The sequence below is a fragment of the Acomys minous genome, assembly GCF_964271855.1.
Source record: "Acomys minous genome assembly, chromosome: 1".
Taxonomy (NCBI): domain Eukaryota; kingdom Metazoa; phylum Chordata; class Mammalia; order Rodentia; family Muridae; genus Acomys; species Acomys minous.
Genome location: NC_140483.1, coordinates 113273008 through 113286911, shown reverse-complemented (window position 1 = coordinate 113286911; position 13904 = coordinate 113273008). Strand labels below are relative to the sequence as shown.

Sequence of the window (13904 nt, the reverse complement as noted above, 5' to 3'; positions counted from 1 at the left end):
TCTGCTTTCAAAATTAGTTTTCTATATGTTTTCCCGATCATTGACTAGATTCGGGCAGAGTTTCCTATACCTGGAGTAGAAGCACACCTCCACTAGCACTATGCAATTGAGCCTCACCTGGGCCAAGTCCATCGTGGCCTATCACAATCCTGCACAAAGCTCCAAGGTTCACGGCTTCTAGGAAGAAGGTATCCATCTGCAAAAAGTTTTTTTAAAAAAACTCTAATTAGATGTAGATCATAATTTTGATTTTACCACAAATGTACATTAAGATGTCACAAAAATCAGTTGCCAAAATGAGTCCATTAAGCAAATACACAAATCTGTCTATAGCAATAAAATAAAGACAAAAGTGGGAGTGATTTGACTGTGACATCTATCATCTGATTGATATTCAGGGTTAATTCAGTTGATCTAGCTGTTGATTCAAATTCCAGCTGAGTTGACAATCAAGATTAACAATCACATCCCTGAAAAAGGACATGGCTATACACTCGATGCCCCAGCTTTTAGCCATTGTCCACATATCAAGCATTTTAAACTCGGCTTAAAAGCTGACAACACAAGCAATCAGATACAACATGTGGGTACTTATACAGCTCTCCCCCATGACTTGCTTCATCTTGGAATCAGCTAACCCTTCTATCTTTAGAGCTGATGGGATCAGAAGGCCCCTGGTTGCAATAACAAACATAGTGAAAGAGTTGAAATTGTGCTTTCTGAACAGGAACACAAGCATTTGCTATTGAATCTCTCCTGGGATCTATAAAGACAATGAGAGAGAACGTATCATGCCCAGGTTCTATGAGGAGAAAAGGAAGCAGATAATTTGCACCACACCACCCAGCTACTTCTCATAGACTGGCTTCCATCCTGTCTGGCTTTAGGGCAATGACAAACTTAGTGATACCTTAATGTTCTGGGGGAGAAAAAAAACAGACAACAGTTCAATATATACAAAAAATTTAAAGTTTCCCTGGTGGTACAGACCCATAACTGCCAACCAGAAGAATTGTGACAAGAGGATTTGAAGTTCAAGGCCATCCTCCTTGGCTACAAAGTGAATTGGGGCTATCCTAGACAAACTAATTGAGACCCAATCTCATTTTTCTTTTTGTAAAAAGAGGGAAAATGCTATATCTAAGTGATGTAGAATATACCTCTCAGGCACAAATCCATATTTTCCACACTAAATAATAAAAAATAAGTAATGATAAATGAACAAAGAGTATGCACTAACACTTATGTCAGGGCTGGCAAGTTTATTTCCTATATTAAATCAGACTGGCACATGAGACATATGGTTCTTATCTAGTGTTTGAACCAACACATAAAATCCAGAGAAATAAAGAGGCAAGGTGATGTGTTCAAATAAAATGGCAAAATAAATCATAAATTAGCCCTAATGAAATGGAGATAGGTAAGTTAGTTGATAACAAATTAAAAGTAGCAGTCATAAAGATTTAAGGCCCGGAAGAGCAGTGAATAAACAAAGTGAGAATTTCAAAAAGGGAAAGCACAAAAGGTTGCTTTTTATTGTCATTGTTGAGATTTTTATTTTCATTTTGATATTATAATATAATTACAACATTTCTTCCTTTCATTCCTTCTATATTTATACCCTCTTTTAGAAACCTCCCTGCTCTCCTTCAAATTCTTGATCTCTTTTATTCAATAATTATAATTGAATGCACAAACGTATATGCATTATAATATATTCCTAAATAAAAGTATTCCTAAATATAACCTTTTGAGTCTATATAATGTTCCTTGTATGTATGTTTTCAGAGATGACCATTTGGCACTGGACAAGAAGTTGGTGTGGTCTTCTTTAAGGAAGACCACCTCTCCCAGCTTTAGCTTGGTTGCTTAAAGCACTTTGTGAGGTGTTCAAGCTTCGTGGGCTTTCCCCTGACCACTTTGGCAAGTTTATTGGTATCACCTATGATCAACCATGTTGTTGAGACATTAAATGTGTAGCTTCTGATATTACTAGGAGGCAAATTCCCTGATCCTCCGGCTCTCCCAACCTTTCTGCCCAAGCTCTACACACAAATAACTTCTATAATTCAAGAATAAAAAACGAAGTAACCCACTTCAAAACTGTTAATAATTCTCCCTCTGCAAACAGAAAATAAACATATGAGAAATGTTGAACATTGCTAACATTTAGAGAAATGCAAATTAAACTAAAATGACCTCTAACCCCTGCCTACAAGAATGACTGTTGCTTAAGAAAGAACATAGCCAGAAACTCCTGGCATTGTCCAATATTGATGAAAGTGTAAAATATTGTGAACACTATTGGAAACAAGATGGCAGTATTTCCAAGATTAAAAATAAACTACCATATAGGCCAGTAGTTTTCTATTCTAAGTAACCAAAGAAATTATGTCAAAAATATTGGTAATTTCATGTATTATTCACAGTTCTCACAAAGTGGAAGCAACCTGTGTATCTATGCACAAGTGAATTAATAAATAGTGTGTGGTTTTATATTCAAGCAATTTAATATTATTCAGTGTTTAAAAGAAAAAATACTATTGCATCTGACTTTATAGATGCAATTAAGTAAAAAAATGCAAGCAATAAAAATTATTGTAATTTTAAAAGTTATTGTAATTCAACTTATCTGTGGTATTTAAATAATCAATTCATATAAACAGAAAAACAAGGGGAGAAATTGAGAAATTGTTACTGAATAATTAGATTTACAGCTTTAAAAATGAAAACTTTACAAAACATTTTATACATGTGACTATAGATGCTTCTCAGTTTATGATGAGGTTACATTCCAATAAATCCATTGTAAACTGGAACTGCATTGGATACATCTAGTCTACTGAACATCTGAGCTCAGCAACACATATACTGGAAAGCCTTATCTTTGTCTCCCATAAATACGTAGCTGAGTAGATGCTATGGTTCATGGCTGTCCCTCAGTATTGCTTATGTATCCAACTGTGAATCTCTAGCTTACAAAATAAAGAAAAATAAATAAATAAAACTTTAAATCTAAGGACTGATTTCTACCCAGTGCATGTGACTTTCACCCCACCTTTTTGTCTTATCATTGGAACATTTTGAGTCAAATCATCTATGTGAAGCAGCATCTGCGCATTTAAAGTACTCCTTCTCCCTTGTTTTCTGCTGCAACACTAGAACACTGGGACCAAACCTAGCTAGGGGAAGAGAACGCTCACGTGGCTTCCACATCCCAGTCACAATCTTTTACTAAGAGAAATCCAGGCAGGGACTCAAGTACAAGCAGAGGCTTGAAGCATGGAGGAAAGCTGCTTAGGGGCCTGTTGTTTTTGTAACCACTTGCCCAAGGGTTGCACCACCCACAGTGGGTTACAGCCCTCGCACTAACCACTAATCAAGAAAATGTCCCATAGACATGAAAACAGTCCAATCTGCCAAGGACATGTCTTCAACTGAGGTTCCCTCGCATACGAGGGAACTATGTGTTTCAAATGTCAGTGTGGGAAATTCCATGTGATTTTACTACAATAATATTTTTGAAATCAGACAAAATATTTTTGTTTACTTACTTGTCCTCTTAAGAACTTTAAAGAGCTCTTTGATCTAAAGAGTTTCCTGGATCCTGTGTCTCCTTTTTCCCCACAGATAGAAAGGTAGACATTTGCCACTGTTCCAGCATTCCAGAGATCGCCTGTTGTAATATACACCTCATATGTTGTCACTGACAACAAAAAGAAAGAAAGAAAAAAGAAAGGAAGAAAGAAAGTAAATGTAAGTTTGAAGTGCCAAGAATTACTGACATAATTTAAATTCAAGGTCATAAATATAATCCAGAATCCAAACCTTATGTAAGATGTAGCGGTACCACAAGCCCAGGGATGGAACCACCTACAATGGGCTGGGTGCTTTCCCACTAATCACTAATTAAGAAAATGCCCTACAGCCAAATCTTGTGGAAGCATTTTCTCAGATGAGGTTTTCTCCTTTCAGATAACTCATAAAACTAGGCAGCACATCGTATTTGAATTATGTAGATAATCCCACCTGTTTTGAAGACTCAAACTTCTAAAAGCCCTCATTGATGGTAACAACCAACTTCTTCATGCTACTGTTAATGCTAGCATTTTAATCTTTCCCTATCACTAAGAATATTTATAATAGTACATTGAATGGTGACTCCTTTGAAGGAATTTTCACCTGTTTGCCAAGATTCACCTCAAGAATTAATACCTGTGGTAATCATATGAAATTTATCCCTTAAACACTATGAATTAAAGTAGAAACAATTCTTTGTTCCACAGGCTGTAGAAAAGATGTTGCATTATAAATCTTAGTGTACATCTCCATTAGAGCTATTGGCTAAGCAGTAGCATTGTCAGTGAACAGTAATATTACTAAATGACCTTTTTCTGAACAGTGTGTCTTTCCACAGTAGACTTAAAATATTCAACAATTCTTATTGTAAACAGATGCCCTGTCATCAAGGCTTTGCTGTTCCATTTGCAGAACAGAGATAGGTACAATAGATTGAGCATCACCCATAGTAGCTCTGGGGTTTTTCAGAATAGTAAATGACCATTGACTTCAAACTAAAGTGGCCAAATTCATATCCTAACAAGAGAATTGGTCTGTTTTTGAAGTTTTGAAGACAAACAATGACTTTTCTCTAGGTATACAGGACATAGACAGCATTTTCTTCCCGTGCAAAGTGATTCACATATAACTACCATCTTACACGAACGCTTCATCATAGTGTAACCGACCGTCCTCATCACTTACCTTAGCTGGATGGTCCAGATAACCAGGCATGTCTTGTTCAGTGCTAACAGCTTCACTACACTTTCATGTTAGGGATACCGTTTTCTTATTAAATCCAATGAAACCACCTCTGTCACAGCTTTCCAAAGTTTTGTCAGAAGCTTCCATTCATCCCCCAGCCTTTATAGAATTCCAGATAATTAAGCTCTTGGTCATGGCTAAGCTATGACTTAAGAAAAGACTGTGGCTGGTTTGATTTTCTGTGAAGACCACTAAAACTTGAAAACATCATAAAGATATGTTGTTCCTATCATTCATGTGCTCACTATAGGAACAATTTTCATTTTTTCAAGAGCTTTTTCATTCATTGCTTGACTAACTGGTTAGAAAAACAAACAAACAAAAACCCTTGGTTTAAAGCTCTCTAGGCATTTGACATTCCTCCCTGGTTATGCTTATTCACTTCTAGCTATTTAATTCAAAATTAGTTGTGCCAAATTTCCCTACATTCAAACACAGTAGCATTATTGATTAGCCTAACTCCAATATTGTTATATTTCAGGCAACAGGGAAACATACAGTGAGGGAGATAGGTAGGAAGATGGCTTGTCAGCCGAGCAGTGAACACACACACACACACACACACACACACACACACACACACACACACACACAGACACACACACACACACACACGTCCATTAAGTTTGTTAATTGTGTGCATCGTTTGTGGCACCTTAAAATAATTATAGTAACATCAAAGATCATATATCACCATAATATAATGAAAAAACATTTGGAATATTATGAAAAATACCAAGCAAAATGAAACATAAGGAACATACACTAAGTGAGCACACCATTGGAAACATGGCACCTATAAGATTTCTGTGGTAGGGTTTCTTAAACCTTAAATTAAAACAAAAATAACACATCAGTAAAACAAGATATACTAGTACATAATACTTCAAATATCTTTAAGAAAATTTAAAGGAACTAAGCAGCTTATATTGCTGAAAAACAAGGCAAAGGGCACTGTCAATAGGACAAAACAACAGCCCACAGAATGGGAAAAGATCTTCACCAACCCTACATCTGACCTATGTCTATTATCCAAAATACAGAATGAAGTCAAGAAGATAGACATCAGCAAAGAAAATAATCCAATTAATAAATGGGGTATAGACCTAAACAGAGAATTCTCAACAGAGGAATATCTAATGGCAAAGAAGCACTTAAAGAAATGTTCAACATCCTTAGTCATCAGGGAAGTTTGAATCAAACCAACTCTGAGATTCCATCTTACACCTATCAGAATGGCTTCTATCAAAAACTCAAGTGGCAGCACATGCTGGTGAGGATGTGAAAAGCAAGGGGAACACTCCTCCATTGCTGTTGGGAGCAAAAATTTGTACAACCACTCTGGAAGTCAATTTGGCAGTTTCTCAGAACATCTGGGAATAGTGCTACCTCAAGGCCTAGCTATACCGTTCTTGGACATATACCCAAAAGATGCTCTACCATACCACAAGGATACTTGCTCAACTATGTTCATAGTAGCTTTATTTGTAATAATCAGAAACTGGAAATAACCTAGATGTCTCTCAAAAGAAAAATGGATAAAGAAAATATGGTACATTTACACAATGAAATATTACTCAGGTATTAAAAACAAGGACATCATGAAATTTACAGACAAATGAATGGAACTAAAAATATTATCCTGAGTGAGGGAACCCTGAAAGACACTCATGGAATGGACTCACTTATAAGTGGATATTATTTATAAAGTATAGGATAACTTTGGGTCCACAGACCCAAAGATGCCAGGTAACAAGGAGAGCCCAAGGGAGGATGCTTGAATCTCACTCAGAAATAAAATACACATCTGAAGTAGATAGAGTGAGGGAAGCAGGTGGGAGAGGTGGTGGGGAGAGTACCAAGGACAGGGATCACGTGGGGGAAAAGGAAGGAGGGCTGACAGAATGGAATCCAGTGAGGGGAGCATCTCTGGAACAGTGAGACTATATTGGGGACTCTAACTGAGACTCCTAGCAGGGGGAATATGGAGTCTGAAGTCGCCACCTCATATAGCGAGGTGGAACATCCAGTGAGGGGAGGGAGACATCAGCCCATCCACAAAACCTTTTGGCTCAGTCCAACTAGTGTCTGGCCCAACTTGACTCAGTTCATGCTATGAGAGAGAACCAACACCTGACACTACTAACATTATTCTACACTTGCAGAAAGGAGGGAAGCATAAGAGTCAGCTGTGTGGCTTCATCCAGCAGCTGATGAAACAGATGCAGAGACCTTCAGCCAAACATCAGGCAGAGCTCATGGAATCTTATGGCAATGGGAGAGAAAGAATTGAAAGAGCCAGAGAGGTCAAGGACTCCACAAGAAAATTTATAAAAATCAACTAACCTGGACCCATAGGGGCTCCCAGAGAGTGAACAACCAACCAGAGAGCATCCATGGGGCTGATCTAGGCCCCCTACACATATGTAGCAGATGGGTAGTCAGGTACGCAATCTTCAACCCACCTAACTGAGCTGCCTCGTCTAGCCTCAATGGGAGATGTGCCTAGTGCTCGGGCAATTTGATATGCCAAGGTGAATTGATATCCATGGGAGGCCATCCCTTCTCTGAGGTGAAAAGTGGGGGCTGGAAGGAGGGAAGGTGTGAGGGAGGGACTGGGAGGAGAGGAAGTTGGGAAGCTGTGCTTGGTGATGTAAAGGAAGTAATAAATTTTCTTCCTCCACAATAATTCCCAAACTTTGCGTGAAATGGATAGTGATATAGATGTCCCATTTAGAAATGAGAACTTCACACTGTCTTATTCTCTGCATGGTGACCGTTGTTGGTCTTTGTATTAATTGCCATCTACTAAAAGAAATTAATTCTGTGGTAAGGGTTGAGAAATGTTCTACTCTCTATTTATAAGAACTTATGGTCACTTTATTTTTTTTTATTTTTACTTTTTTTTCTCCTTTATTAATTTATTCTTGTTACATCTCAATGGTTATCCCATCCCTTGTATCCTCCCATTTTTCCCTCCCTCCCATTTTCCCCTTATTCCCCTCCCCTATGACAGTTCCTGAGGAGGATTACCTCCCCCTGTATATGCTCATAGGGTATCAAGTCTCTTCTTGGTAACCTGCTGTCCTTCCTCTGAGTGCCACCAGGTCTCCCCCTCCAGGGGACATGGTCAAAGGTGAGGCACCAGAGTATGTGAGAAAGTCATATCCCACTCTCCACTCTACTGTGGAGAGTGTTCTGTCCATTGTCTAGATCTGGGTAGGGGTTTAAAGTTTACCGCCTGTATTGTCCTTGGCTGGTGCCTTAGTTTGAGCGGGACCCCTGTGCCCAAATCTGCCTATCATAATGTTCTACTTGTAGGTTTCTAGGACCCTCTGGATCCTTCTACTTTATATCCATTCACCACAATAACAGTACCTGTTTCTAAGTTTTCCCCTAAAGGCTATGACCTAACTAGCCATGGAATTTGGCCTAGTTAACAGTAGTGAAGCCGACTTCAGATGCAACCAGAAAATGGTTAGTTACTTCCATAACATTTTTGTCATTATTGTATCTGTAGGCATGTATTGCCAGGCCAGGAATGTATCTCATACGGTTTAGAGACAGATTGTAACATTTTTTCTTGGTCATATGCATATAATCATCCATCACTATGAATGCTATGCAATAGGGATGAAACTTCCAGGTCAAAACCAGCTTGACTTCTCTATACCCAACTCAAAAAGAAGTAGCAAATACCTGCCACTGGGTTTTTATTTGACAGACAATAGTATTTGGGGGGAGGCATTGTCCCCCATTATATGATAATTCTATTTATATCCCTTTTATGTATGTGTGAATATTTTAGGAAGCTTATATAGAAGCAGGTTTTAAAACCATGGCCCCTCCCTAGATTCCTGACTGCTTCGATACTCCAGTTTAAGCATACCTAAATATTCAAAGCTGAAATCACTGTATTTATAAAAAGCCTCAACGAGAACAAAATACTTAAAACTAAATTACATAAGACAACAAAATTCTTGTCACTGGAAGCTACAAAACATTCTTAAAATAAATTAAACAACATAAAAAGAGACAGAAAGATAGTGCATGCTTATGAATAAAAGAATTAATATTGTTAAAAGACTGTACTGCCCAGAGAAATCTAAAGACTCATTATAATTGATAATAAAAGTCAGCATGTATAGTGGACAATTTATTAGACTCTATAGAGCTTCTCTACCCAGGTAATTCCCAAATAATCTACACAAAGAAATTCTAGATTTATGCTTAGCTCTAAAACACAATAGCTGATCAAATATCAACCCATTAAGCTATTTGCTATTTCCCAGGTACATAGGCCCAAGTTATTTGCCATAACTGTTCCTTGCTGGGCTGCTTCTGTTCCATCAGACCAGCCCTCATGGCCAGGTGTTCATGGTCCATACTGTCCCATGGTGACTTCCTTCTCTCTGACTTGCTCTCCTGCTTCTCTCTCCTTCCTCATAGTCCCCATCTCTTCCCCTAAGCTCTTCCTACTCTCTTCTGACCAGTTACAGGCTTCTAGCTATTTTTATTAACCAATCAACAAAAATTGAGAAGCAAGGTTTACATAGCAAAGGCTGATATACGTGAGAATGCACTTGTCTGGGTGCAACCAGATCCTGTAGACCAGTGTTTAGCATTTAAATGTATAACACCAGACCAATCTCAACAAGCATGAACTTTTATTGAAATAAAAAGCATCATATCATACATGCTCAATGTACAGGCACTCCCTATATAGTTAAATCATCTTGAAAAACAAGACATCTTCACTTCATTCTTCTTGATTTTAAAACATACTACAGAGAAAATGTAATATAGCATGCTACAAAATGATAAACTATAATAATAGAGAGCCAAGAAATAAGCACTTAAATTTGAAGTCAAGTAGTTTCTTCCTTTTTTTTTTTTCAAGAAAAGGTGTCTCTGTGTAGCCTTGGCTGTCCTGGACTCACTTTGTAGACCAGGCTGGCCTCGAACTCACAGAGATCTGCCTGCCACTGCTTCCCTGAGTGCTGGGATTACAGGCATGTGCCACTATGCCTGGCTCAAAGTCAAGTAATTTTAACAAGCATGAGAAGACTACACAATATGGGATAAAAGACCCTTCAGTAAAAAGTATTGGTAAGCTAGATATCTATACAACAAATAATGAGTTAGTCAATTATATGACACAGAGAATAACTCAAAATGCACTGATGAAGTACATGTAAGATCTAAGGTTAATTAAACTGCAATAAAATATAGAGAAAGAGTTCATATATCAAATTTCACAGTGATTTCTTAGCAAGACAGCAAAATCATAGGCAGCAAAACAAAAGCAGATACATGCATACTACATCAAACTTAAAATATTCTACACTGTGGAAGAAACAATCTACAATGTAAATAATGAAGCCATGAAATGGTGAAAAATAATTACAAATTGTATATTTACTAAGGAGTTAATATCCAGGATATATAAGGAACTGTGTAACTCATCAAAAAATAACAATAAGGCAAATTCACAAGTTGTAAAGAAGTACAGACAATTCCCCAAATAAAATATATAAATCATCAATGAAGCATATAAAAGCTCAACATATCTATAGGAACAATTTGAAAAATAGTATAAAACACTATGCAGTCATTAAGAAAGCCAATACGAATTGAACAGAAACAAGTACTGCATAAAATGAGAGTAAAAAACTAGAAACACAGTAGTTTCAATACTTGTGAACTATTACTGAAATATGATATTCTGACATTACCATGTAGCCAGGCATGGTGGCACACCCCTTTAATCCCAGCACTTGGGAGGCAGAGACAGGCAAATCGATGTAAGTTCAAGGCCAACCTGGTCTACAAAGTGAATCCAGGACAGCCAAGGATACACAAAGAAACCCCATCTCGAAAAACCAAAAAAAAAAAAAAAAAAAAAAAGAAAGAAAAAGGAAAAAGAAAGAAAGAAATTATTACCATGTAAAACACTATAGAGCCTCCTCCAAAAGATGAAATAATATTACCACATTATCCTGCAGTCACACAAAGAATACAGTTCATCAGATAAAGCAGGGTTGGCTTCTTTTGGTAATGCATACTACTTTATTTTAAGTATATTCCAAAATTCTGTTCATCTGCCACTGGACATTGAGTTTTCTGAGTCCCTTAGCTATTGTCCTTAAGATGGAAATGAAAATGTGTGCTCAGATTCAAATATTTCTTCAAGGTATTGCTTTGTAGTCTTGGTAGAACTGCAAGGTCTTATGGCAATACTACCTTATTTTATAAATATCCGTTATGTTTTTCATACATTAAAAAATAATCCTGTCATAAAATGGTAAATATTATAATGAGGCATCTAAAAGCATAGAAACTGATATTTGACCCAAGAGCTTTGGTGAGTGGTGGAAGAATTCCTCTCAGATAGGCACAGAGAATCACTTCCAGGGTTCTAGAGAACTGGCTCACAACAACATATACAGAATGAGTGATATTAAACTTTGTGCTTAGGAATAGTTGTGATGGTAAAGTTAATGTTCATCTGTAACAACAATTAAAACTAATAAGTGAAAATGCATTTCATGTAATTTATGAGAGCAAATTGTTGTTGGTTTTCTTCAGAATACTTGCCCACTCAAAGAAAATAATTTTATAATAAGAATTATTTCAGGGACATATAATAGCACACTGGAAAATGAGATGCATAGTTCTGAGTTCCCTTTGTCTAAGTGAGAAATACTCCCATAACTATGGTGATTGTGGACCTAATTCAGAGGCACCTGGGTTAAGTTCAGGAGCTTATTGGAATTTCTCTCTCTCTCTCTCTCTCTCTCTCTCTCTCTCTCTCTCTCTCTCTCTCTCTCTCTCTCTCTCTCTCTCTCTCGAGATCCACTTGGCCAAAGGTACTGGAGAATTTTCCATGGCTCCCACAGGGTACCAACCCACTATGGCACATCAGGTAGCAGTAGAACTAACCTCATCATCTCCCACTGAGGCCAGATAGTACATGCTCTATATATTAATTCAAAAGGCTGATGAAAAAGCAGCTGAATTCATGGGCTGACTAATGGAAGCCCTGACTCAGTAAACCCATCTAGACTCTGACTATCAGGAAGGCATCTTGGTCCTCAATGCTCATTTTCCCTTTCAGACCACCACTGACACCCCTAAAATGTTAGGAAGGAATCTTCCAACCCCTAAGTGTGTTTCTACTCCTATGGGGCCTCTTAAACTTAAGATCTCCCATATTCCCACACCCCTACTAATACAAAAACTACTTTAGGATTGTTACTGTCCTTTTCTACCATCCTCTCACTCCTCCATGCCGGATTATGCTTTACTCTCCCATAGGCTTGGCATCCAGTTGGTCACTGAAAACAGCAGCAATGAGAGTAAAATGCTCAACTCCACTCTTTGTCTTTTTTTTTTTCTGCTCTAAGCCAATTAACCCAACCTTCTCTTTCTATGATTCAATAGATGATGACAGACAGTATCCACCATCACTGAAACACAAAGACAGGGAACCTAGCAAAATACCTCTGTCTCACAAAACACCAAATGCAACCACGGTTTATCACACATACTGAGTACACTAGGGGGTGTTTCTTCCTGGAGGTGCTAGTACCAAGGAACCATGAAGAGGGGAGGGGAATGCAGGTTACTGCAAACAAAGAGTATGCCACTTTCACCATCATAGGCCCTGGGACTTCAATCTGTAAAAGGGATTGTGGCTCTTCATAAGCTTCACCAAGTGGTAAACATAAAATTTCTTAAACAGCTCCAGACCTTTCACAGGCTGACCATCCTTGATCTCCTAATTGAAGTAGTACTTGGGGTATGGCAGCTTCTAAAAAGCAGTTATAATGAAACCTCTCAGTGCCTCTCTGGACTTCTCAAATCACTCACTGCTTCCTCTGTGTTCCTTTCTGAAACCCACTAATGACAGTAGTGCCCCTTATTGGGATCCTTATTCTCCTATCTAGACCCATGTCTCTGAAAAATCCAATCAAAACTGAATAGAACAATCTGCTGGTTTTAACCAACTCTTCCTAGCCTGTTCATCTTTCTCCCCATATCAGCTCCCAGGCTTGCTGGGACTATGACTTGGACCAGTCCCTTATCCATCAGGAAGTAGATAGATGAGACCAACAACAACCCCATAATCAATATCTGGCAGGTATGGTAGCCTGGCCCAAATCCAGGCCAAGGAGAAACCTGTCTCCCTGAGGAAATATAAACTGCACATTCTGGATCTCCCAGGAGTCTGACCCAAGACAGGAGCATCCTGTTGCCTTAACTCCCACAGCATCCTGTTATCTTAACTTCCACGGTATCCTGTTATGACCAGAAGTCCCCTCATAAAAAAATTTATGTTTACAACAGTTTTCTTTGTTTGCAGCAGATTCCTTCCCCCTTAATGCTCCCACAACTCTACCAAACTTAAAGCATCTTGTAAAAGCCCAAACTCTATTTTGGTATGGCTGTGCTCCCTTCTCTCAGAGACAGCCCAACAGTTTGTACCTCAGTAAAGATCCGTTCTTTAGTCTCAGTATAACTCTTGTGGTCTTGCTCTCTTGTAAACTTTAATTAGGGAAAACTATTGCCAAACTCTGACTTCTAGATATGAAGAGACTGCTGCACTCATGAACTCACAGTGTCTGTATGTGCCCACACAAGACCTACACATGATCAACATCATAGCATGGACAGGACCAAGAGCTCATAAGCCCCCATGCATAGCAGAAGAGGTCTTCGGGTCCCGCTCAAACTAAGGCACCAGCCAAGGACAATACAGGCGGTAAACCTTAAACCCCTACCCAGATCTAGCCAATGGACAGAACACTCTCCACAGTAGAGTGGAGAGTGGGATATGACTTTCTCACATACTCTGGTGCCTCACCTTTGACCATGTCCCCTGGAGGGGGAGACCTGGTGGCAATCAGAGGAAGGACAGCAGGTTACCAAGAAGAGACTTGATACCCTATGAGCATATACAGGGGGAGGTAATCCCCCTCAGGAACAGTCATAGGGGAGGGGAATAAGGGGAAAATGGGAGGGAGGGAGGAATGGGAGGACACAAGGGATGGGATAACCATGGAGATGTAACAAGAATA

General features: G+C 38.5%; 1 protein-coding gene across 1 annotated transcript in view; it reads right to left on the bottom strand.

Annotated features, from left to right (window-relative positions):
* Positions 1 to 13904, bottom strand: part of RP1 (RP1 axonemal microtubule associated) — a 296647-nt gene that overhangs the window by 195047 nt on the left and 87696 nt on the right. Inside the window, exons 8-9 of the mRNA XM_084776855.1 lie at positions 3555 to 3706; positions 118 to 196 (exon numbers count right to left, since the gene is read on the bottom strand). Coding sequence (XP_084632981.1) covers positions 118 to 196; positions 3555 to 3706 — 231 coding nt within the window. The remainder of the gene's footprint in view (positions 1 to 117; positions 197 to 3554; positions 3707 to 13904) is intronic.